Below are 26,729 nucleotides of genomic sequence, written 5' to 3' on the forward strand. Positions count from 1 at the left end.
AGATAATTTGCTTTCATTCTCCCAGTACCTTTAAGAAAACTATTCAGTTCTTCTCTATCCCCCTCTCTCTTTCTCTCTTTATTTCTCTTTCTCTCTCTCTCTCCCTGAGACGAGTCATCATCATTCAGTTCAGTAGCGTTGAGGACAGAATGACAGGTAGACATAAAAACAGGGAGAGAGAGAAAGACCTACAGAAACTAATGTATTAATTCTCAGGTGTTATACCACTTAAATACCACCTATAATGAGTTTTCCTCATCAGAAGCCTTTTCACAGAGGTATAAAAAGCTGCTGCTGTACAAGTTTTAATGGTTATTACAGTTACCTCATCACTCACCTTTCAGAAACACACACAAGCACGCACCTACATTCCTCTCTCAGCCCAAAGCACACACACATGCACATAATATTACATTCCTCTCTCAACCCAAAGCACACACACATGCACATAATATTACATTCCTCTCTCAGCCCAAAGCACACACACATGCACATAATATTACATTCCTCTCTCAGCCCAAAGCACACACACATGCACATAATATTACATTCCTCTCTCAGCCCAAAGCACACACACATGCACATAATATTACATTCCTCTCTCAGCCCAAAGCACACACACATGCACATAATATTACATTCCTCTCTCAGCCCAAAGCACACACACATGCACATAATATTACATTCCTCTCTCAGCCCAAAGCACACACACATGCACATAATATTACATTCCTCTCTCAGCCCAAAGCACACACACATGCACATAATATTACATTCCTCTCTCAGCCCAAAGCACACACACATGCACATAATATTACATTCCTCTCTCAGCCCAAAGCACACACACATGCACATAATATTACATTCCTCTCTCAGCCCAAAGCACACACACATGCACATAATATTACATTCCTCTCTCAACCCAAAGCACACACACATGCGCATAATATTACATTCCTCTCTCAGCCCAAAGCACACACACATGCGCATAATATTACATTCCTCTCTCAGCCCAAAGCACACACACATGCGCATAATATTACATTCCTCTCTCAGCCCAAAGCACACACACATGCACATAATATTACATTCCTCTCTCAGCCCAAAGCACACACACATGCACATAATATTACATTCCTCTCTCAGCCCAAAGCACACACACATGCACATAATATTACATTCCTCTCTCAGCCCAAAGCACACAATTTTACTCAAAAGCAGTAGGTCCAGATAGCCTTTATTCAGATAGACATTTTCTCCACTCCTCTCTCCATTACTGTGTTGCACACACCAAGGTTATAATAGTAAATGAAAACTGAAATGAAAATTAATTAAAACAAAAATTGGATAAACAATTGAGTAAACTGAAAAACTAAAACTATACTGGAACTATTATCTTTGACTGCAAAACAAACTAAAATATAATTAAAACCATCATGAATCATGTTCAGTTGTTTTTTTCCTTCTAAACTTTGGACAAAAATCGAATGGGGTTTTGAAGCTTTTTTCTCTAATGGGGTTTTTGAACTTCTGAATCTGGAGGGTAAATGCTGCCAGTAGATGGTGATGTTTCAAATAGGCCTAACTGCTGCATCGCTAGCTAAGGGAAGAAATCCGAGGACAAAGCATGAGCTTGAACAATGGTAGCAGCAAACACAACACCAGCAGTGGTTGGTTGCAAAAGACAAAGCCATGTATGGGATTATTTGGAGTACATTGCTGGAAAGGACAAAAGCAAATGTATCGTAGTGTCAGAAGCTAATAATAATTTCTTGGAGTTATATAGCACTTTTCTACAAACTGAGGTACTCCAAGTGCTTTACATTGTAGGGGGAAACTCACTTCCAATGTGTAGAACCCACCTGGGTGATGAACGGCAACATCAGCTAATTGATATATGCCAATTAGAATGAGGGGTGGGGGGGGGGGTGATTAGGTGGTCATGATGGGAATGGTACCAGTTTGGGAATTTTGTCATGACACCAGTGTTAACACCCATACTCTTATGATAAGTAATGGGCTTTTTAATGACCACAGTCAGGACATCCGTTTAACATTCAATCCAAAAGACAGCACCCTACACAGGGCAATGTCCCCTTCACTGCCCTGGGGATCTCCTTAGACCAGACGCAAAAGTGCCCCTTACTGGCCCTCCAACACCACTTCCAGCAGCATCTGGTCTCCCATCCAGGGACAGACCAGGACCGACCGGGCTTAGTTTCAGAGGCAAGCCAGCAGTGGGATCTAGAGTGGTATGCTGCTGCCAGCCAGCAGTGGGATGCAGGGTGGTATGCTGCCAGCCAGCAGCATACCACCCTGCATCCCACTGCTGCCAGCCAGCAGCATACCACCCTGCATCCCACTGCTGTCAGCCAGCAGCATACCACCCTGCATCCCACTGCTGCCAGCCAGCAGCATACCACCCTGCATCCCACTGCTGCCAGCCAGCAGCATACCACCCTGCATCCCACTGCTGCCAGCCAGCAGCATACCACCCTGCATCCCACTGCTGCCAGCCAGCAGCATACCACCCTGCATCCCACCCTGCATCCCACAACCTCAAAGTTCATCTGTACAGCACCCACAAAGAATTTCAGGATAAAGATGGGGAGATAGCTATTGTTTTATTTTTTGTAATTCGCTGAGGATTCGACTACCGGTATCATGTGAACACGCATAAGACGTGGATAATATGTAGAATTGCCGACAATGAGCTTTAAAACGACAAATGATTCTCTCTACCAACAAGAAGGGTGTGAACGGTTTGAACAGTTTGTTGTGGCATGGATTGCGAGGTGAGGGTGTGTTACTACGCCGATAAATGAAAATATCCATCAGGACTTTTGCCACCTAGGAAATGTGTGTGACCGGACCATCTCAAATAGTACTTGAGTACCCCTGCTATAGTCCTACATCACATACATGGCCCCTAGCATAAGGACACGTGAGGCTACTTTCTGTCCCTCACACAAAAAATACAACTGAAACTGAAACTACAACTGAATAATATAAAAACAAAATATGTTTTTTATCGTACTGAAACAGAATAAAAACTAGTAAATCAAGTCTGAAACAGAATGGAAACTAAACCGAATTTTTTTTTTAAATTGAATAATTAATAGAAATCAAATTTAATAGAAAATCACAAAACTATTATAAACATGGTACACACTCAGACATTCACCAGGCACTCATTTACACTGGGCTTGTCAAACAGTTAACACCAAGGGTTAAACTGAGGGATGTTTAGGTGTTGGAACTGTCTCCAACATCGGTTGTTTTTCCATGGTCATTTCTACTCTTTACTGTATGCAGTCTTTCTCCCATTCTAGTGGTGGAACCGTCCTAATTTAACCCTCGGCTAGCTAGCATCTTCACTAATATCAGGCCTCATTAAAAAAACATCATGGAGTATCAGTATAAAGACATATCAACCACAAAAAAACAGTCAGAGGCAAACGGTGAACTGAAGTCTCTGAGCAACAGTCTACACAATTACAGCAAGCAGCTTGAAATGGAGTGTTTGAACCATCACACAGTACACAGCCAGTCAAGACACACCAGCTGAGAATGGACAGTCTAAATTCTAAATACAGACAAAATTCACTGACAAGGGAAATAAGTTATTGAGCTGCATGAGTGCATGATTATGACGAAACCAGGTAGTATTTATAACATATGCATACAACCAATCAAAGTAGATCTGTTCTTCAGAAATATAACAATTAAACAAACACATGCTATCTCATGTGTTTCTAGAGAATGGCGTCCGTTTCTCCCAGCAAGGCTTTCTTCTGGTTGTCCTTCTTTATACGATGGAAAGCGATGATCAGGACCAGGGCTAGGGAGGAAGTGACATCACCCATCAATAACAGTCAAAAAATAATATGGGAAACCCAGAACTAAAATCCTACGTAATTGTGTTAGATACTCGTTAGATCCTCGATCCTCGATTGTACCATTCCGCCCTCTTCCCTTAAAGTGCATAGCAACAACACTAGTGAACAACAGCGCCTGTTACTCACCGATGAATCCGACAGTTCCAGCCAGGATTCCGATGGTGGTGGGCATTCCTAACACCCCTGCATGAACGCCTGGCTCGGTGAAACAGTATCCCAGCTCTGTGCAGTTACACACTCGCACTGTAGGGAGAACACACACATCAGAGACAAATATACATTGGTAAAAGACACCCACTCACAGCTACATGGTCTTGTGTGTGATGTGTGTTATCACACAAAGCTGGCTGTAACCACTCACCCTCAAACTTCTGTGTGATGCCCATGCCAGCGTTGTCTTTGATGTTGATGGGGATTAGGAAGGTTTTGTCCTCGCTGGGAGATTTCTTCAGGGTCAGTTTAGCAGATGTACCTACAGGAAACCAAGGGAAGAGACACAATCCCACATCAGCACGGGAGCACATTAATAGACAGGATCTCTAGGAGATGTAGTCTTGTCTAACAAATGTGTACCGTCCACAGCGCTTAGGTCCCAGTTGGGGGACTTCTTGCCCTGGGCCAGGCTGAATGTGAAAGGTGCTCCGAAGGGGTCTGCGTCTGCGTCCAGGGCCGTCAGGACTATAGGCTGGGGCTTCTTCACACAGATGAAGGCCTGGTTCTCTGTCAGCTTGGGGACATTGTCATTCACATCCAGCAGCCTCACAGACACCTCGCGCTCTGAGGACAGCTCTGGATTGGCTGAGGGTGGAGAGGTATTATTCATTATGGATATTCTCTAACCTGGACTCAAACTGGCAGTGTGTGGGTCCAAAAAGTATCCGAAATATACATATGTGTGTTCTTCACCTTTCTCGAAGGCGACAACAGTAAAGTGGAAGGCCTCCACCGTCTCTCTGTCCAGCACAGCTTTATTCTTTATCTTTATCTCTCCAGTAGCAGGATCAATCTCCAACCAACCCTTAGTGTCTCCCTCCATCTTGAACCTACAATACACACACAGTTAGCACAAAACATACACTATCAGAGCCATAACACACACACAACATCAGTCCCTCTCATAATGTGATTACAGTATCTCTTTGCCCTCTGGGTCCTTGGCGTGTATTTTGAGCAGCGTAGATCCCTCCTTAGTGTCCTCTAGCACTGTGACATCCAGAATGTCCATGTCAAACACTGGAGCCTCATCAACGTCACTGATCGCCACCGAGACCACGGCGGACGACTCAGCGCCGTACTCGAGACCGCTCACCAGCGGCTCTGGGTTACGAGCATCAATCTGTAGCTTATAGGATGTAGCAATCTCATAGTTCAGAGGCTGGAGAAAGAGGGCGAGAGAGGGGAGCGAGGAAGAGAGAGGGGGGAGGAAGGGAGATCGAGGGGGGATGAAGGGGGAGGGAGGAAGGGAGAGAGAGGGGAGAGTGGGGAAAGGAAGGAAGGGTGGAGGAAGGAAAAGAGAGGGGGAGGGAGAGGGAGGCAGATGGGGAGGAAGGGAGAGAGATCTGTGAGCATTCTGGAGCAAAATGGAAGCGTTTGTGTGGGTTTGTTTCAGGCTGCTGGTGGACGTTTCCTTTAATAATCAATACAACCATAGATCTAGGATCAGCTTACCATCTTTATCATCACCTATCAAAATCTGACCTTCCAGTATGAAGTTACCTTAGCAACAACAAGCCTGCCCTCCCCATTGTCGTCTGTCTCCATGGCGAAAACTCCGTCTTCGTTGCCAGCGGTTATGTGGAACTCGATGCGGGAGCTTCCTGTTCCAGGGTCGTCGGCGTCTGTGGCTTTCACTGTCAGGAGGGTGTGGCCTAGAGCTGTGTCTTCAGACAGGTTGTGACTACCATACTACAAAGAGACAGAGAGAGAGACAGAGGGAGAGAGAGAGAGACAGAGAGAGAGAGAGAGAGAGAGAGAGAGAGAGACAGTATTAAAGGTCACAGGTCAACAACCCATACCAACTAAAGCATCTATGAAACTCAGGTATGTCTCAGGTGTGTGTCTCAGGTGTGTGTCTCAGGTGTGTGTCTCAGGTGTGTGTCTCAGGTATGTCTCAGGTGTGTGTCTCAGGTGTGTGTCTCAGGTGTGTGTCTCAGGTATGTCTCAGGTGTGTGTCTCAGGTGTGTGTCTCAGGTGTGTGTCTCAGGTGTGTGTCTCAGGTATGTCTCAGGTGTGTGTCTCAGGTGTGTGTCTCAGGTGTGTGTCTCAGGTGTGTGTCTCAGGTATGTCTCAGGTGTGTGTCTCAGGTGTGTGTCTCAGGTGTGTGTCTCAGGTATGTCTCAGGTGTGTGTCTCAGGTGTGTGTCTCAGGTATGTCTCAGGTGTGTCTCAGGTGTGTGTCTCAGGTGTGTGTCTCAGGTGTGTGTCTCAGGTGTGTGTCTCAGGTGTGTGTCTCAGGTATGTCTCAGGTGTGTGTCTCAGGTATGTCTCAGGTGTGTGTCTCAGGTATGTCTCAGGTGTGTGTCTCAGGTATGTCTTAGGTGTGTGTCTCAGGTGTGTGTCTCAGGTGTCTCAGGTGTGTGTCTCAGGTATGTCTCAGGTGTGTGTCTCAGGTATGTCTCAGGTGTGTGTCTCAGGTATGTCTCAGGTGTGTGTCTCAGGTATGTCTCAGGTGTGTGTCTCGTGTGTGTCTCAGGTATGTCTCAGGTGTGTGTCTCAGGTATGTCTCAGGTGTGTGTCTCAGGTATGTCTCAGGTGTGTGTCTCAGGTATGTCTCAGGTGTGTGTCTCAGGTATGTCTCAGGTGTGTGTCTCAAGTATGTCTCAGGTGTGTGTCTCAGGTATGTCTCAGGTGTGTGTCTCAGGTACGTCTCAGGTGTGTGTCTCAGGTATGTCTCAGGTGTGTGTCTCAGGTATGTCTCAGGTGTGTGTCTCAGGTATGTCTCAGGTGTGTGTCTCAGGTATGTCTCAGGTGTGTGTCTCAGGTATGTCTCAGGTGTGTGTCTCAGGTACGTCTCAGGTGTGTGTCTCAGGTATGTCTCAGGTGTGTGTCTCAGGTATGTCTCACGTCATTCATCTCGAAGATGGGCAGCTCATTGTTGATGTCGATAACCTTGATGAGGACTTTACATTCTGTGCTGAAACCTGACGAAGACACACAACAGTATGTGAGGACCCCATTGAAGCAAACACGTGTCTGTGCTGTTCCAACTTTTAGACAAAGGTCAAGTGTGTGTGTGCATGTACCTGGGTCGTTTACTCTGACAGTGAGGTGGTACTCTGTTGCGTCTCTGCGTTGGAGCATCTGCTTGGCCTGGATGCGGCCGCTGATGCCATCAATGGTAAAGACGGAGGAAGGGGTTTGGGACACCAGCGAATAGGAGAGCAGCGCGTTGGGTGTGTTGTCATCATCAGCATCATGCACCATCAGATGTCCAACTGGGCTGCCTGGAACCCAGAGGAACCAATCACACAGGTTATATGAGTTAATATTAGAATGCTTCAGCTCTGAACACACATACCTTTAATATAACAACACAGTTCTAACATCAGTCTCAACACAGTCCTAACATCAGTCACAACACAGTCCTAACATCAGTCTCAACACAGTCCTAACACCAGTCTCAACACAGTCCTAACATCAGTCACAACACAGTCCTAATATCAGTCTCAACACAGTCCTAACATCAGTCACAACACAGTCCTAATATCAGTCTCAACACAGTCCTAACATCAGTCTCAACACAGTCCTAACATCAGTCACAACACAGTCCTAACACCAGTCTCAACACAGTCCTAACATCAGTCACAACACAGTCCTAACATCAGTCTCAACACAGTCCTAACATCAGTCACAACACAGTCCTAATATCAGTCTCAACACAGTCCTAACACCAGTCTCAACACAGTCCTAACATCAGTCACAACACAGTCCTAACATCAGTCTCAACACAGTCCTAACATCAGTCACAACACAGTCCTAATATCAGTCTCAACACAGTCCTAACATCAGTCTCAACACAGTCCTAACATCAGTCACAACACAGTCCTAACACCAGTCTCAACACAGTCCTAACACCAGTCTCAACACAGTCCTAACATCAGTCACAACACAGTCCTAACATCAGTCACAACACAGTCCTAATATCAGTCTCAACACAGTCCTAACACCAGTCTCAACACAGTCCTAACATCAGTCACAACACAGTCCTAACATCAGTCTCAACACAGTCCTAACATCAGTCTCAACACAGTCCTAATATCAGTCTCAACACAGTCCTAACATCAGTCTCAACACAGTCCTAACATCAGTCTCAACACAGTCCTAACATCCGTCACAACACAGTCCTAACATTAGTCTCAACACAGTCCTAACATCAGTCACAACACAGTCCTAACATCAGTCTCAACACAGTCCTAACACCAGTCTCAACACAGTCCTAACATCAGTCTCAACACAGTCCTAACATCAATCTCAACACAGACCTAACACCAGTCTCAACACAGTCCTAACATCAGTCACAACACAGTCCTAACATCAGTCTCAACACAGTCCTAACATCAGGCACAACACAGTCCTAACATCACTCTCAACACAGTCCTAACATCAGTCAAAACACAGTCCTAACATCAGTCTCAACACAGTCCTAACACCAGTCTCAACACAGTCCTAACATCAGTCACAACACAGTCCTAACATCAGTCTCAACACAGTCCTAACATCAGTCACAACACAGTCCTAACATCAGTCTCAACACAGTCCTAACATCAGTCACAACACAGTCCTAACATCAGTCTCAACACAGTCCTAACATCCGTCACAACACAGTCCTAACACAGTCCTAACATCAGTCTCAACACAGTCCTAACATCAGTCACAACACAGTCCTAACATCAGTCTCAACACAGACCTAACACCAGTCTCAACACAGTCCTAACATCAGTCACAACACAGTCCTAATATCAGTCTCAACACAGTCCTAACATCAGTCACAACACAGTCCTAACACCAGTCTCAACACAGTCCTAATATCAGTCTCAACACAGTCCTAACATCAGTCACAACACAGTCCTAATATCTGTCACAACACAGTCCTAACACCAGTCCTAACATCAAAGTCACAAGATACGAGACTTTTCACACATTTATGGAATGCACATCAGGGTCAATGAAATGTAAAAGTAAGCATGTGGACACCTGCTCGTCAAACATCTCATTCCAAAATCATGGGCATTAATATGGAGTTGGTCCTCCCTTTGCTGCTGTCATGACGTTGCCCTCTTTGGGTACAGCGAGCACCATCCCCCTCTCTCTGTCTCCTACACTCAGGCTGCTGCGACCCCAGGTCGTAAATTCCTGGAGGAGATTGTCTCCTCATGGCCACAGTATAGAGATAGTGAGTTTTCAGAGAGAACAAAGGAATTTCTTCCACCTCACAGAACTTGAGGTCACAACATTTATGTTCTGGAGAAGGTATAAAAGATCGGTGAAGAATCCAGCTACGAACTGGTCCGTTTGGTAAAATTTTGTGAAACTCATGGGAGACAATACGGCCACATTACCATAACACTGTTTATACAATAGGAGGCTTACATCTAATTGTTGTACAGGATGAATGAGGAAAGATTAAACTATTTGTGAAATTATGGGATGCTATGTAATGTGAGAGAATTGTATTTCTGTGTAAAGTTTCACTTAAGTTACTGGCACGCCCCCATGAACACAGGCATGATCTGGCTCATGGGACAGCCCTTTCTGCTATTCCGAATAAAACCCCCACCTTGAGAATTTCTCAACAGACCATGTTTCTCTCAATTACGAGAGGACTAAGGTTGAGACCAGCTTACCTCACCACGAGGGGGCCAAGGTTTGAGACCAGACCAGTTTTTCTCCACACGTGGTTAAACTCTTAGACTATCGATACTGACAGAATAAGAACAAGTCTTTGATATTAATTACTAGTCTGCAGCTAGGAATTCGGTATCATTGAACGTGAAGACCGACAACCGCCGAAACATCTATTCTATAACGACATGAATGAATGTCACTCTGAACTATACATTCTAACCACGACAGAGAGAGAGAGAGAGAGAGAGACTCTCCAACAGAAACGAACTTTTCAACAGAGATCCCGACGACACACTGAGCGTAAATATATATATTGATTGCAATTGTACCCGAATGAGTGAGCGTTCATGTGCAAAGGATTAGCATTTCAATTGTTATAATGATCAACTTTGTAGTGTTATCGACCCCCATTTCCCTTCTGTCTAACAAGCCGCGATGCCGGTTTAGCCCACTAGGGCAAATTCCCCTATCATTTCTTGTAACCATATTTACTTTGTTTGTTTGTGTGTGCACTTCTGTGATTGTTTAGTTAGTTAATAAATAATTGATTGAGACAATTGATGTATGGATGACTCATAGTAAAGGCTGGGTTCGTGCAGATCAACAATTTACGATGTTCGGAATGAGACTAACGTGAGGTAAAATAAATAATTCATTAATTAAGAAGACTAATTGATCAGATATTAAAATATCTGGAAAGTTGTATTAGGAAAATTATAACTTTGTAATCTGAATATTTTCCTTGGTGCCCCGACTTCCTAGTTAATTACAGTTACCTGATTAATCAGTTTAATCGCGTAATAATAATTACAGAGAGTTATTTGATAAATAAGTCTTCAGTTTAATGATGCCAAAGACACGACACTGTCATGGCTGAAATAGCCAAATCCACTAATTTAAAGGGGTGTCCATATACTTTTGGCTGTGTAGTGTATCACACATCTCTAACCTATCACACACACATCCAGTAGTTAGTTACCTGTGGGTTCGTTCTCCTGCACTTCAAACACACTGAGTTCCTCCTCACAGATTGGAGCGTTATCATTCACATCGTCCACCACCACCTGCACCTCCAGGGGAGGGTCTACCTGGTTACCATAGCTATCCTCAGCGAACACCACCAGGATGTACTGGAACACACACACACACACACACACACACACACACACACATACACACACACACACACACACACACACACACACACACACACACACACACACACACACACACACACACACACACACACACACACACACACACATTTATTTTTATGTGAACTATCCAGTGATGGACAGTACTCCATTAAATAATGCTGCTTGGGACCAGAGTGTTAGATAGTGATTGTGATGAGGAGGACTAGCTGGTTACCATGGCCTTGTCCTCTCTGTCCAGCTCCTCAGTCAGCAGAATGTCTCCTTCCTCTGTGACATTGAAGGGGAACGTCAGCTCCCGCTCTTTCTGTACCAGCCTGTAGAAGGCACTGGGATCATTAGACTGGACCTGCAGGGAGACATCGGACAGACAGACGGACAGACGGACGGACGGACGGACACACACACAGACAAACACACACACACAGACACACAAACAGACACACAAACAGACCAGACAGACAGACAGACAGACAGACAGACAGACAGACAGACAGACAGACAGACAGACAGACAGACAGACAGACAGACAGACAGCTTTAGACATGTACTGTATCTTAACTGCTTTATATGTAACATTTTCCTTTAATTATGCAGTGATGTCAATAGGAGATCAAATTTAAGGTATGCATGCTGATTATGTGTTTTCTAGAGAGTCTCTTTAGGTCCTTAGTGTTTTCTAAACAGTCTCTTTAGGTCCTTGGTGTTTTCTAAAGAGTCTCTTTAGGTCCTTAGTGTTTTCTAAACAGTCTCTTTAGTTCCTTAGTATTTTCTAAACAGCCTAATTAGGTCATCTGTGTTTTCTAAACAGCCTCCTTAGGTCCTTAGTGTTTTCTAAACAGTTTCCTTAGTTAGGTACTGGGGCACCTATAGTGATTGTGTGAGTGTGATTTCCACCCCTGCCGTACCTTGCCGATGTGCATGGGGTATATCCCTTTCAACTGTTCTCTGAGGTTGATCGGTCCAGGATTGACCCACAGGTTCTCCTGCACGACAATTTTAACCCTCGCATTACCGTTGAGAGCGTTCACTGACTCCCCGCCCATGTCCTCCACACGAACAATCAGCGTGAAGTCTGGGTCTTCCAGAGGGTTCAGCCTCCGAGACTCTACAACCACAGAGGAAGAAACAAGACCATTCACAGTCAATACACAGGCACCACCGAAGAAGACAGGCCCAAATGATGCCCTATTTCCCATATGGCACACTGTGTTTGACTGTCGCCCTGTATGTGTACTAGTAGTAGTGTACTATACGGGAATACCTGAGAGTGACCTCGGGGCTCTCTGTGTGATAACACAGGGGTCAGAGGTGAGAGGTCAGGCTGCTCTGGCCAGTGGCCACAGCTGAACTCAACAACATTATGTAGAGGAGGTTCTGTTCAGCAGCCTCTCAATCACACCATTAGCCTCTTAATCAGCCTTAATCACTTGAATTAATCTATCTATCCCTCGCTCTCTATGCCTCTGTCTCTATCCCTCTCACTCTATCATTCTCGCTCTCTCTATCCCTATCTCTCACTTTACCCCCCCTCTCTCTCTGCCTGACATGTTTCCAAGTGTCTGCATGTGCTCTGCTCTATTTGCTTCCTCTCTGAAATGCCCTCCTCTTTTTCTCTTTATCCGCCCCCCTTGTGGTCTGCTATGGGCTCAATCATCTATCTATTTGGACCATCTTGGTCAGGCTTACCTGACAATAGTGATTTTATGGTTTCATCTTAAACTACAAGTAAATATAGTGAAGTACACACAGACCTGCCCTCTGCACACAGCTGTAGAAGGGGTTGAGTTCATAAGGGATGTCCTTTGTGGGGGTGCAGTAGTCATCAAACCTCTTCTTCAGAGAATCACTGAAGTCCCCTCCTCTGGAATGAATAACACTTTCTCTGGCCTTCAGCAGACGCTCTCCTTCAGGAACACACACACACAGACACACGCACACACACACACACACACACACACACACACACACACACACACACACACACACACACACACACACACACACACACACACACACACACACACACACACACACACACACACACACACACACACACACACACACACAGCTGTAATCAGTAATATAATCACGTGGTACATGTGGTCAATCTGACACCAAGCATGTGTTAATCTGGAGCACGAGAGTTGTGTTGTGGTAATCTGGGCTGGTGTGAGATTAAAGGATGCAGAACTCACAGATTAGCACTCATACAGGATGAGATTAGAGACCACAACATTTGGGATGATCTATGAGTGTGCACTTTGGGGATCTCCGGGAGTGTGTGTGTGTGTGTCTGTGTGTGTGTTTGTGCACCTGTGTGTATGCGTTTGTGTGTGTGTGTGTGTGTTACCCTCGGCAGTAGTAGAAATCTCTCCTGTGTTGCTGTTGATCTGGAAGAACAGGGTGTTGTCTCTGTTGGGGATCTGGGAGACCAGGGTGTAACTCAGATGGGCGTTGGGAGACTCTGAGTCGTCCAGGTCAGTAGCAAACACACGCGCAAATGGAACACCTGCAACACACACACACACATAATGAACACACACACAGACAGACAAACAGACGGATAGACAGACAGTCAGTCAGACAGAGTGACAGACAGACAGACCTGCGGGGGTACGTTCCTTGACGATGCCGATGTAGTCTGTCTGGTTGAAGGAGGGGGCATGGTTGTTGACATCCAACACGTTGATGGTGATGCTGACTGGACCTTCTACTGGATCTGAACCCACTAAGGCCTCCAGCTACAACAACAACAACAACAACAACAAAAACAACATGAAGCTGGGATGTGTGTGTGGGTCTATACTAAATGTCTTGGTGTATGTGTGTGTGGGTCTATACTAAATGTCTTGGTGTATGTGTGTGTGGGTCTATACTAAATGTCTTGGTGTATGTGTGTGTGGGTCTATACTAAATGTCTTGGTGTATGTGTGTGTGGGTCTATACTAAATGTCTTGGTGTATGTGTGTGTGGGTCTATACTAAATGTCTTGGTGTATGTGTGTGTGGGTCTATACTAAATGTCTTGGTGTATGTGTGTGTGGGTCTATACTAAATGTCTTGGTGTATGTGTGTGTGGGTCTATACTAAATGTCTTGGTGTATGTGTGTGTGGGTCTATACTAAATGTCTTGGTGTATGTGTGTGTGGGTCTATACTAAATGTCTTGGTGTATGTGTGTGTGGGTCTATACTAAATGTCTTGGTGTATGTGTGTGCATGCAGATACTTGTCAGATCTGTGAATCGACAGTGTGTGTATGTCTGTGTGTCTGTACCTACCAGCTCTCACAGTCTCACGTCAGAATTAGACGTCACATTTTAAAGTTGTTACAAATGTCAAATTTGGAAGTGTTTAAGGTTAAGTTTAGGTGTTAAGTTAGAATTGTTAAGGTTAGGGTTAAGCTTAACTCCAAATTCTTAAGGTTAGACATTAACTCTGATTGGTTAAGGTAAGGGTTAAGGTTTGGGATAGGTTTCATTTTAAAAAATCAGAAACAACTTTTTTTGCTGGATTTGAACATGCAACCTTTGGAATCAGAGGCAGATGCTTAGGCCCATCCACCATCCCCATCCATAAAACCAAAACCTACTTGAAGGTAACATCACTCACTATTGCCCCTAGTGGGCAGTTTCCACATCATCTCCTGTCTATCCACATCCATGACATGGATGGACATCAAATACTAACTTGTATCACGTGTATGTTAACTACATTGTGTTTGTCTGTGTGTGTTTTTTAACTTCTACAGTGTGTGTCTGTGTGTGTTAACTTCTACAGTGTGTGTCTGTGTGTGTTAACTTCTACAGTGTGTGTGTCTGTGTGTGTTCACTTCTACAGTGTGTGTCTGTGTATTAACTTCTACAGTGTGTGTGTCTGTGTGTGTTAACTTCTACAGTGTGTGTCTGTGTATTAACTTCCACAGTGTGTGTCTGTGTATTAACTTCTACAGTGTGTGTGTCTGTGTGTGTTAACTTCTACAGTGTGTGTCTGTGTGTGTTAACTTCTACAGTCTGGGTCTGTGTGTGTTAACTTCTACAGTGTGTGTCTGAGTGTTAACTTCTACAGTCTGGGTCTGTGTGTTAACTTCTACAGTGTGTGTCTGAGTGTGTGTGTGTGTGTGTGTGTGTGTGTGTGTGTGTGTGTGTGTGTGTGTGTGTGTGTGTGTGTGTGTGTGTGTGTTAACTTCTACAGTGTGTGTCTGTGTCTGTTAACTTCTACAGTGTGTGTCTGTGAGTGTTAACTTCTACATTGTGTATCCGTGTGTGTTAACTTCTGCAGTGTGTGTCTGAGTGTTAACTTCTACAGTGTGTGTGCCTGTGTGTGAACTTCTACAGTGTGTGTGTGTGTGTGTGTGTGTGTGTGTGTGTGTGTGTGTGTGTGTGTGTGTGTGTGTGTGTGTGTGTGTGTGTGTGTGTGTGTGTGTGTGTTAACTTCTACAGTGTGTGTCTGTGTCTGTTAACTTCTACAGTGTGTGTCTGTGAGTGTTAACTTCTACATTGTGTATCTGTGTGTGTTAACTTCTGCAGTGTGTGTGTGTGTGTGTGTGTGTGTGTGTGTGTGTGTGTGTGTGTGTGTGTGTGTGTTAACTTCTACAGTGTGTGTGTGTGTGTGTGTGTGTGTGTATTAACTTCTACAGTGTGTGTTAACTTCTACAGTGTGTGTTAACTTCTACAGTGTGTGTTAACTTCTACAGTGTGTGTGTGTGTGTGTGTGTGTGTGTGTGTGTGTGTCACCTCCAGAGTATGTGTCTGTGTGTGTGTGTGTGTGTGTGTGTGTGTGTGTGTGTGTGTGTGTGTGTGTGTGTGTGTGTGTGTGTGTGTGTGTGTGTGTGTGTGTGTGTGTGTGTGTGTGTGTGTGTGTGTGTCACCTCCAGAGTATGTGTCTGTGTGTGGGCCCAGTCCAAGGTCTGTTCTAGGTAGAGCCAGCCGTCCTCTGAGATGCTGATCTTTCCTTCAGTCTCTCCTGTCAATCTGAACCCATCAACCTCGAGGTGGGACGCTTGGAACTGCAGACGGACAGAGAATGTATTAATACAAAGACCAGAAATTAAGGGGACAGCTGTGTGTTAACTTCTACAGTGTGTGTGTGTGTGTGTGTGTGTGTGTGTGTGTGTCACCTCCAGAGTATGTGTCTGTGTGTGTGTGTGTGTGTGTGTGTGTGTGTGTGTGTGTGTGTGTGTGTGTGTGTGTGTGTGTGTGTGTGTGTGTGTGTGTGTGTGTGTGTGTGTGTGTGTGTGTGTGTGTGTTACCTGGTAGAGGGCGTAAGGTACAGGTGTCCCCTCTGGTACGTCTAGAACCTTGTTCTCCAGTGGTCCCTTCTCCAGGCCTTTCCCAGCAGCCTATCACAACACATGTGATGAATATACAGTAGACCAGTGTTCATGGACTCCAGTTGTTGAAAAACTCCAGAGTTGCACATTTTTGCACCAGCCCAGTACTTGCACTCCTGATTCAATCACTCAACTATAAATGAACACCCTGATTAGTTGAATCCGGTGTGCCAGTATTGGGCTGTAATGAAAATGTAAAACCCTTGGTGTTCTCAAGGACAAAACACTACAGCATGCGGTAGACGTTCTCTCTCTCCTTGCAGAAGGACAGTTACTCATTGACCGACTCTACAGATTTCCACTGAAGGAGACTGTCTGGCCTGTGTGAGCCTGTACGTCTGTCCTTCATTCAATCTTTCAGTAACGCTAAGAAGTCACAGAGGGCGGCACAACGCCCTGTGGCTCGTTTCCAAGCCAACCAGAGTCAAAGCTCACCTAGCAGAAACAAACCGGAAGAGAACCCAGAGAAGTCTCACTCCTCAGTGACAATCAAATATCAACGTAAGAGTTCATGTATGTAGAGTAATAGAGTATGACTTAAAATATTTGAGGTCGGAGTGAACTCACAGTGGCGATGAGGAGACTGAGCAGCAGCAGGTGAATTATGGGAATTGCCATGATGAGCTTCAGGCACGAGACTCTGAGAGGAGAGGAGGGAGAGGAGAGGGAGAGGATTGGGTGGAGGAGGATTAGAAAACACAGAGGTAGACTGTAATAAACTCTTTGTCAATGAGAGGTTGTGTAGGTCAGGGCTTCCCAAACTCGTCCCTCATATCCCCCCCCCCTGGTCTAGGTGTGTGTGTGTGTGTGTGTGTGTGTGTGTGTGTGTGTGTGTGTGTGTGTGTGTGTGTGTGTGTGTGTGTGTGTGTGTGTGTGTGTGTGTGTGTGTGTGTGTGTGTGTGTGTGTGTGTGTGTGTGTGTGTGTGTGTGTGTAGTGGTCCACCAGTGGTGAGAAGTGGTTAGTTTTTCAGCACATTCCCTTTGGTACAGGAGCTGGTAGTAGAGTCTGTTACTAATTCACCTGAAGGACTAGAGTCAAGGGCAAACAGGCTCTCTCTTAGTATCACTAACAGGGATCCACTAAGGGGGTGTTACTGTAGTCCAACTGTCCCCTGCCAGGGCCACACTATCTCTCTCTCTCTTAGTATCACTAACAGGGATCCACTAAGGGAGTGTTACTGTAGTCCAACTGTCCCCTGCCAGGGCCACACTATCTCTCTCTCTTAGTATCACTAACAGGGATCCACTAAGGGAGTGTTACTGTAGTCCAACTGTTCCCTGCCAGGGCCACACTATCTCTCTCTCTTAGTATCACTAACAGGGATCCACTAAGGGAGTGTTACTGTAGTCCAACTGTTCCCTGCCAGGGCCACACTATCTCTCTCTCTTAGTATCACTAACAGGGATCCACTAAGGGAGTGTTACTGTAGTCCAACTGTTCCCTGCCAGGGCCACACTATCTCTCTCTCTTAGTATCACTAACAGGGATCCACTAAGGGAGTGTTACTGTAGTCCAACTGTCCCCTGCCAGGGCCACACTATCTCTCTCTCTTAGTATCACTAACAGGGATCCACTAAGGGAGTGTTACTGTAGTCCAACTGTCCCCTGCCAGGGCCACACTATCTCTCTCTCTTAGTATCACTAACAGGGGTCCACTAAGGGAGTGTTACTGTAGTCCAACTGTCCCCTGCCAGGGCCACACTATCTCTCTCTCTTAGTATCACTAACAGGGATCCACTAAGGGAGTGTTACTGTAGTCCAACTGTTCCCTGCCAGGGCCACACTATCTCTCTCTCTTAGTATCACTAACAGGGATCCACTAAGGGAGTGTTACTGTAGTCCAACTGTCCCCTGCCAGGGCCACACTATCTCTCTCTCTTAGTATCACTAACAGGGATCCACTAAGGGAGTGTTACTGTAGTCCAACTGTCCCCTGCCAGGGCCACACTATCTCTCTCTCTTAGTATCACTAACAGGGGTCCACTAAGGGAGTGTTACTGTAGTCCAACTGTCCCCTGCCAGGGCCACACTATCTCTCTCTCTTAGTATCACTAACAGGGATCCACTAAGGGAGTGTTACTGTAGTACAACTGTTCTCTGCCAGGGCCACACTATCTCTCTCTCTTAGTATCACTAACAGGGATCCACTAAGGGAGTGTTACTGTGGTACAACTGTTCCCTGCCAGGGCCACACTATCTCTCTCTCTTAGTATCACTAACAGGGATCCACTAAGGGAGTGTTACTGTAGTCCAACTGTTCTCTGCCAGGGCCACACTATCTCTCTCTCTATCAGACAGACTTTGAGCTGATGGGGAAGTCAATGGCCTTCATGTGCAGGACTCCTCCCACTCAACCAGAAAGCCCCGCCCCCTGGTTAGAAACAGAAAGTTTGAGCCAGCGGCAGCCATGACTGACCATACATGGGAGTTTTAAGCTCTAGGGGCAGAGAGGGGAGAGGTAGCTAGGCTATCTAGAGGAAGTATTCCCTTTGAAGATGACTGGATGACCACCACCCCCCTCCCCCTCCAGACGTGACTCATTCGTTAGTGAAAGGTCACTCAGGTGTGAAACCCCCCCATTACCTGACAGTGACCTCAGAGCCTGATATAACAGCTCAGGGCGGGGGAACAGAGAGAGTAAAACCACCCTAAAGGTGTGTGTGTATTACTGTAGATTGAAATAGTGTCCGTCTGTGAGCTCCTCCTTGCCCCAACAGCAGCACAGTCATACAGAGACAGAGACAGATATGACGAACAGAATACATCTACTGAGAGCCAAGTCTTATCTCTACTGACACTCCTTCACTATAAACACTCATGAGGATTCACAACACACACCTGTCAACCTTACAAATATATATGCAGTGCCTTCGGAAAGTATTCAGACCCCTTGACTTTTTCCACATTTTGTTATGTTACAGCCTTATTCTAAAATTGATTAAATAGTTTTTACCCCCCTCATCAATCTACACACAATACCCCATATTGACATCACAACACCCCATAATGACATCACAACACCCATAATGACAAAGCAAAAACAGGTTTTTAGAACATTTTGATAATTTACTACAAACATAAAACTGAAATATCACATTTACATAAGTATTCAGACCCTTTACTCAGTACTTTGTTGAAGCAACTTTGGCAGCGATTACAGCCTCGAGTCTTCTTGGATATGACGCTACAAGCTTTGCACACCTGTATATTGGGAGTTTCTCCCATTCTTCTCTGCAGATCCTCTCAAGCTCTGTCAGGTTGGATGGGGAGTGTCGCTACACAGCTATTTTCAGGTCTCTCCAGAGAAGTTAAATCGGGTTCAAGTCCGGACTCTGGCTGGGCCACTCAAGGACATTCAGAGACTTGCCCTGAAGCCACTCCTGCGTTGTCTTGGCTGTGTGCTTAGGGTCGTTGTCCTGTTGGAAGGTGAACCTTCACCCCCAGTCTGAGGTCCTGAAAGCTCTGGAGCAGGTTTTCATCAAGGATCTCTCTGTACTTTGCTCCATTCATCTTTGCCTCGATCCTGGCTAGTCTCCCAGTCCCTACCGCTGAAAAACATCCCCAGAGCATGATGCTGCCACCACCATGCTTGACCGTAGGGATGGTGCCAGGTTTCCTCCAGACGTGACGCTTGGCATTCAGGCCAAATCTTGGTTTCATCAGACCAGAGAATCTTGTTTCTCATGGTCTGAGAGTCTTTAGGTGCCTTTTGGTAAACTCCAAGCGGGCTGTCATGTGCCTTTTACTGAGGAGTGGCATCTGCTTGGCCTCTATACCATAGAGGCCTGATTGGTGGAGTGCTGCAGAGATGGTTGTCCTTCTGGAAGTTCCTCCCAGCTCTACAGAGGAACTCTAGAGCTCTGCGAGAGTGACCATCGGATTCTTGGTCACCTCCCTGACCAAGGCCCTTCTCCCCCGATTGCTCAGTTTGGCCAGATGGCCAGCTCTAGGAAGAGTCTTTGTGGTTCTAAACTTCTTCCATTTAAGAATGATGGAGGCCACTGTGTTATTGGGGACCTTCAATGCTGCAGACATTTTTTGGTACCCTTCCCCAGATCTGTGCCTCGACACAATCCTGTCTCAGAGCTCTTCGGACAATTATTTCGACCTCATGGCTTGGTTTTTGCTCTGACATGCACTGTCAACTGTGGGAACTTTTATAGACAGGTGTGTGCCTTTCCAAATCAGGTCAAATCAATTTAATTTACCACAAGTAGACTCAAATCACGTTGTGGAAACATCTCAAGGATGATCAATGGAAACAGGATGCTTCAATTCGAGTCTCAGAGCAAAGGGTCTGAATACTTATGTAAATAAGGTATTTCTGTTTTTATTTTTTTATACATGTGCAAACATTTCTAAAACCTGTTTTTGTTTTGTCATTATGGGGTGTCATGACGTTGCCTGTTTGGGTATAGAAAGCCCCATCCCCCTCTCCCTGCCTCTCCCTGCCTCTCCCTGCCCCCTACAACTAGGCTGCTGTGGTCACAGAGAGACGTCGTAAATTCCTGAGAATCTCCTCATGGACACACAGTATTAGAGAGAGGGTAAACTTTCATAGAGAACAAAGGGATTTCTTCCACCTCACAGAACTTGAGGTACGAACAGGTTTCATGTTCCGGAAAAAGTATAAAATATCGGTGAAGATTCCAGCTATTAACTGGTCCGTTTGTCACAACTTGGGAAACTCATGGGAGACTGTGTGGCTACATTACCATAACGCTGTTTATATAATAGCCTCAGATATGAGGTTTACATCTAATTGTTGTATAAGATGAATGAGTGAGTATGATACTGTTTGTATAATTGTGTAATATGATTTTGGACTGTTTAATGAAGAGAAATACAATTCCCTTTTGATTTAAACTAAATCCGAGGACCGCCCTGATCCCAGTTAGGGTCAGACATCCTGGGACAGCCCTTTTCTGCATTTCCGAATAAAACCCAACTCTGAGAAATTATCACTAGACCATGTTTTTCTCCATTAGGAGGGGAACGAAGGTTGTGTACCATTGTTGAATCTTTTAACCATACCACGTGGTTAAACTCTTAGACTATACCGACAGAATAAGAACAAGTCTTTGATATTGATTACTAGTCTGCAGCAAGGAATTCGGTATCATTGAACGCGAAGAATGACAACCGCCGAAACATCCATTCTATAACGAATGTCACTCTGAACTATCCACAATAACCAAGACGGACGAATGGACGAAACTCTCCAACAGAAACTAACTTTTCTCCAGCGATCAAGACGACACACTGAGCGTAAATATATATATATATATTGATTGTAATTGTTCCCGAATGAGTGAGCGTTCATGTGTAAAAGATTAGCATGTCAATTGTTAAAATTATGAACTCTGTAGTGACTTCTTGGTAGACCCCCCCATTTTCCCTTTGTTTAACAAGCCGCCATGCCGGTTTAGCCCAAAGGGCATATTCTCCTATCATTTCATATAACCATTTTAAGTGTGTTTGTTTATGCATTTCTGTGAATTACTTAGTTAGTAATAAATAAATGATTTAAGACAATTGATGGATGGATGACTCATAGTAAAGGCTGGGTTCGTGCAGATAACAACAATTTACGACGTTTGGAATGAGACTAACGTGAGGTAAAATAAATAAATCATTAATCAGAAGACTATTGATCAGATATGAAAATATCTGAAAGGTTGTATTGGGAAATTATAACTTTGTAATCTGAATACTTTCCCTGGTGCCCCAACTTCCTAGTTAATTTGTTACATTATTAATTAGTTGATCGCGTAATAACTAATTACAGAGAATCTTTGATAAAAACTAAGTCTTCAATTTAATGACAGTAAAGACACGACAGGGGTATTGTGTGTAGATTGATGAGGAAAAACATTTATTTAATCCATTTTAGAATAAGGCTGTAACGTAACAAAATGTGGAAAAAGTCAATGAGTCTGAATACTTTCCGAAGGCACTGTCTATATACAGTTGAAGTCGGAAGTTTACATACACTTAGGTTGGAGTCATTACAACTCGTTTTTCAACCACTCCACAAATTTGTTGTCAACAAACTATAGTTTTGGCAAGTTGGTTAGGACATCTACTTTGTGCATGACACAAGTTTACAGAGAATATTTCACTTATAATTCACTGTATCACAATTCCAGTTGGTCAGATGTTTACACAGACTAAGTTGACTGTGCCTTTAAATAGCTTGGAACATTCCAGAAAATTATGTCATGGCTTTAGAATCTTCTGATAGGCTAATTGACATCATTTGAGTCAATTGGAGGTGTACCTGTGGATGTATTTCAAGGCCTACCTTCAAACTCAGTGCCTCTTTGCTTGACATCAAGGGAAAATCAAAAGAAATCAGCCAAGACCTCAGAAAAATAATTGCAGACCTCCACAAGTCTGGTTCATCCGAAAAGTGTAAATCAATCCCAGAACAACAGCAAAGGACCTTGTGAAATGCTGGAGGAAACAGGTACGACCGTATCTATATCCACATTAAAACAAGTCCTATATTGACATAACCTGAAAGGCCGCTCAGCAAGAAACCGCAATAAAAAAGCCAGACTACGGTTTGCAACTGCACATGGGGACAAAGATTGTACTTTTTGGAGAAATGTCCTCTGGTCTGATGAAACAAAAATAGAACTGTTTGGCCATAATGACCATCGTTATGTTTGGAGGAAAAAGGGGGAGGCTTGCAAGCCGAAGAACACCATCCCAACAGTGAAGCACGGTGGTGGCAGCATCATGTTGTGGGGGTGCTTTGCTGCAGGAGGGACTGGTAAAAAAAATAGATGGCATCATGAGGGAAGAAAATGATGTGGATATATTGAAGCAACATCTCAAGACATCAGTCAGGAAGTTAAAGCTTGGTCGCAAATGGGTCTTCCAAATGGAAGCATACTTCCAAAGTTGTGGCAACATGGCTTAGGACAACAAAGTCAAGGTATTGGAGTGGCCATCACAAAGCCCTGACCTCAATCCCATAGAAAATTTGTGGGCAGAACTGAAAAGCGTGTGCGAGCAACGAGGCCTACAAACCTGACAGAGCTACACCAGCTCTGTCAGGAGGAATGGGCCACAAATTCACCCAACTTATTGTGGGAAGCTTGTGGAAGGCTACCCAAAACGATTTAAAGGCAATGCTAGCAAATACTAATTGAGTGTATGTAAACTTCTGACCCACTGGGAATGTGATGAAAGAAATGAAAGCTGAAATAAATCATTCTCTCTACTATTATTCTGAGATTTCCCATTTTTAAAATAAAGTGGTGATCCTAACTGACCTAAAACAGGGAATTGTTACTAGGATTAAATGTCAGGAATTGTGAAAAACTGAGTTTAAATGTATTTGGCTAAGGTGTATGTAAACTTCCGACTTCAACTGTATATATACAGCAGAGTCCCTGCACATCTTTCGAAAACATCTGAAACCCCACCACAAAAAAGGCACTTCTCTTTCTCCACTAGCACTGACTTTGCTGATAAATACTTTGTTAAGGGAAAATGTACCTGATACCATTGTGATGTGTTGTTGTCTCACCTAGCTACAGTGTCTTAAGATGAATGCACTTATTGTAAGTCACTCTGAATAATAGAGTCTGCTAAATGACTAAGATGTAAATATACTCCATAACACACACAATCAAAACGTCAGCCTTTTGATGTACATGTCTCCACTTCAGGCAACAGGACATTCTGTTATGTACACGTCTTCATGACAGACTACAGGACATTCTGTTATGTACACGTCTCCATGACAGGCTACAGGACATTCTGTTATGTACACGTCTCCATGACAGGCTACAGGACATTCTGTGATGTACACGTCTCCATGACAGACTACAGGACATTCTGTTATGTACACGTCTCCATGACAGGCTACAGGACATTCTGTTATGTACACGTCTCCATGACAGGCTACAGGACATTCTGTGATGTACACGTCTCCATGACAGACTACAGGACATTCTGTTATGTACACGTCTCCATGACAGGCTACAGGACATTCTGTTATGTACACGTCTCCATTTCAGTCTACAGGACATTCTGTTATGTACACGTCTCCATGACAGGCTACAGGACATTCTGTTATGTACACGTCTCCATGACAGGCTACAGGACATTCTGTTATGTACACGTCTCCATGACAGGCTACAGGACATTCTGTTATGTACACGTCTCCATGACAGGCTACAGGACATTCTGTTATGTACACGTCTCCATGACAGGCTACAGGACATTCTGTTATGTACACGTCTCCATGACAGGCTACAGGACATTCTGTTATGTACACGTCTCCATTTCAGTCTACAGGACATTCTGTTATGTACACGTCTCCACTTCAGGCAACAGGACATTCTGTTATGTACACGTCTTCATGACAGGCTACAGGACATTCTGTTATGTACACGTCTCCATTTCAGTCTACAGGACATTCTGTTATGTACACGTCTCCATGACAGGCTACAGGACATTCTGTTATGTACACGTCTCCATGACAGGCTACAGGACATTCTGTTATGTACACGTCTCCATGACAGGCTACAGGACATTCTGTTATGTACACGTCTCCATGACAGGCTACAGGACATTCTGTTATGTACACGTCTCCATTTCAGTCTACAGGACATTCTGTTATGTACACGTCTCCACTTCAGGCTACAGGACATTCTGTTATGTACAACGACAACAGACTAGATAGAATACACCTCAACAGGATGTGCATCTGTACAGTGTGTTTTACCTGTTTCTCTGTCTGTACAGTGTGTTTACCTGTTTCTCTATCTGTGTCAGTGTGTCCAGTACATGTGAGTCTATAGTGTGTCCAGTACATGTGAGTCTGTAGTGTGTCCAGTACATAGTGTGTCCAGTACATGAGTCTAAAATATGTCCACTACATGTGAGTCTATAGTGTGTCCAGTACATGTGAGTCTATAGTGAGTCCAGTACATGTGAGTCTATAGTGTGTCCACTACATGTGAGTCTATAGTGTGTCCACTACATGTGAGTCTATAGTGTGTCCAGTACATAGTGTGTCCAGTACATGAGTCTAAAATATTTCCACTACATGTGAGTCTATAGTGTGTCCACTACATGTGAGTCTATAGTGTGTCCACTACATGTGAGTCTATAGTGTGTCCACTACATGTGAGTCTATAGTGTGTCCACTACATGTGAGTCTATAGTGTGTCCACTACATGTGAGTCTATAGTGTGTCCAGTACATGTGAGTCTATAGTGTGTCCAGTACATGTGTGTCTATAGTGTGTCCACTACATGTGAGTCTATAGTGTGTCCAGTACATGTGTATGACCAGTCTTGCAGAGGGCAGAGAGAGGTGATAGGGAGATATTAAGAGTGTGAATGTGACTTTGAGGCTTGCCGCTGCAGACGACCTTTGCTTTCCTCACAGCACGATACGCTCCACCTGACACTCCATTTACACTCCATGTTCCCTACCACAGATGGCTGCTGAGGGGAGGATGACTCATAATAATGGCTGGAATGGAGTGAATGGAATCAAACACATAGAAACCATGTTTTTGATGTGTTCGATACCATTCCATTTATTCCATGCCAGCCATTACTAGGAGCCTGTCCTCCCCAACTAAGGTGCCACCAGCCGCCTGTGGTGCCCACATAGAACTTCCATTACCTGTCTCACTATCTACCTACTGCTATGACCTTTTCTACAACCTTCTCCTAAAACACAAATTGTCTTCTGTTAGTCACTTGTTACATCTCTCTCCTGCTGGCTCTCTGCACTCTCTGTGTTTCCAGGAGTTCTGTCCCTGCTGACTGGCTGACTGACTGACTGGTTGGCTGACTGACACACGCCAGAATCGCAATAACTAATCATGCACAACACATGGGGTTCAGAACACAGCAAACCGGCACTCCCAGACAAGCACCAGATGAAGGACTAAGGGAAACACACTACTCTGACATGTTGGGACATGTCTCCCTTATAAAACAGATTCATCTCAACCTGTAGAATGCATTTTTCAAACTTTGTGTGAGGCCTGATGTAGGCCTGTCTCTAGAAGGCCGACACTGAGTGACCTTTAGTGTCTTTCTGCCCCCAAGACCAGACCAGACCAGACTGATCAAACCCAGGCTCCTGTGTCTGACCCAGAAACCAGAGCCCAGAGGCTCCAGAGGCCCCAGGACAGTGGTGCTCAATAACACAGACTTCAAGATGCCATATATACACACAGGCCCTGGCAAAGTCAAGTCAAGATCACAACACACACCCAAAAGAAATCCCCTAATGGAAATGCTCAATATTAAACACACATATAGAAAACAGAAGTAACCAACATATAGATACAGGCTTCAACTCAACATTCAGACACAGAAAAAGACAGAGAGAGAGAAAGCGAGATAGGGAGAGAAAGAGTGAGAGAGGAAGAGGGAGAGACATACCTTGCTTAAAAGAGTTCCCGTTTCACTCCTTGGACTGTAGTGTGATCACTACTGCCCCATCCAGCCTGGTCAAACG

General features: G+C 44.6%; 1 protein-coding gene across 1 annotated transcript; it reads right to left on the reverse strand.

Moving 5' to 3' along the window:
• Window positions 1-1,220: 1,220 nt before the first annotated feature.
• Window positions 1,221-26,729, reverse strand: LOC129857031 (cadherin-17-like). Its single transcript, XM_055924913.1, has 19 exons — window positions 26,654-26,729; window positions 16,796-16,868; window positions 16,148-16,237; window positions 15,767-15,904; window positions 13,505-13,640; window positions 13,250-13,408; window positions 12,651-12,803; window positions 11,805-12,004; window positions 11,114-11,245; window positions 10,722-10,872; window positions 7,141-7,341; window positions 6,962-7,038; window positions 5,616-5,804; window positions 5,030-5,274; window positions 4,806-4,942; window positions 4,473-4,697; window positions 4,261-4,371; window positions 4,026-4,142; window positions 1,221-3,841 (listed from the first exon to the last, which is right to left on the reverse strand). The coding sequence occupies exons 2-19, from the start codon at window positions 16,844-16,846 to the stop codon at window positions 3,756-3,758; spliced, it is 2,598 nt and encodes an 865-aa protein (XP_055780888.1). The 5' UTR covers window positions 16,847-16,868; window positions 26,654-26,729; the 3' UTR covers window positions 1,221-3,755.

Source organism: Salvelinus fontinalis, chromosome 6 (assembly GCF_029448725.1).
Source record: "Salvelinus fontinalis isolate EN_2023a chromosome 6, ASM2944872v1, whole genome shotgun sequence".
Classification (NCBI taxonomy): Eukaryota; Metazoa; Chordata; class Actinopteri; order Salmoniformes; family Salmonidae; genus Salvelinus; species Salvelinus fontinalis.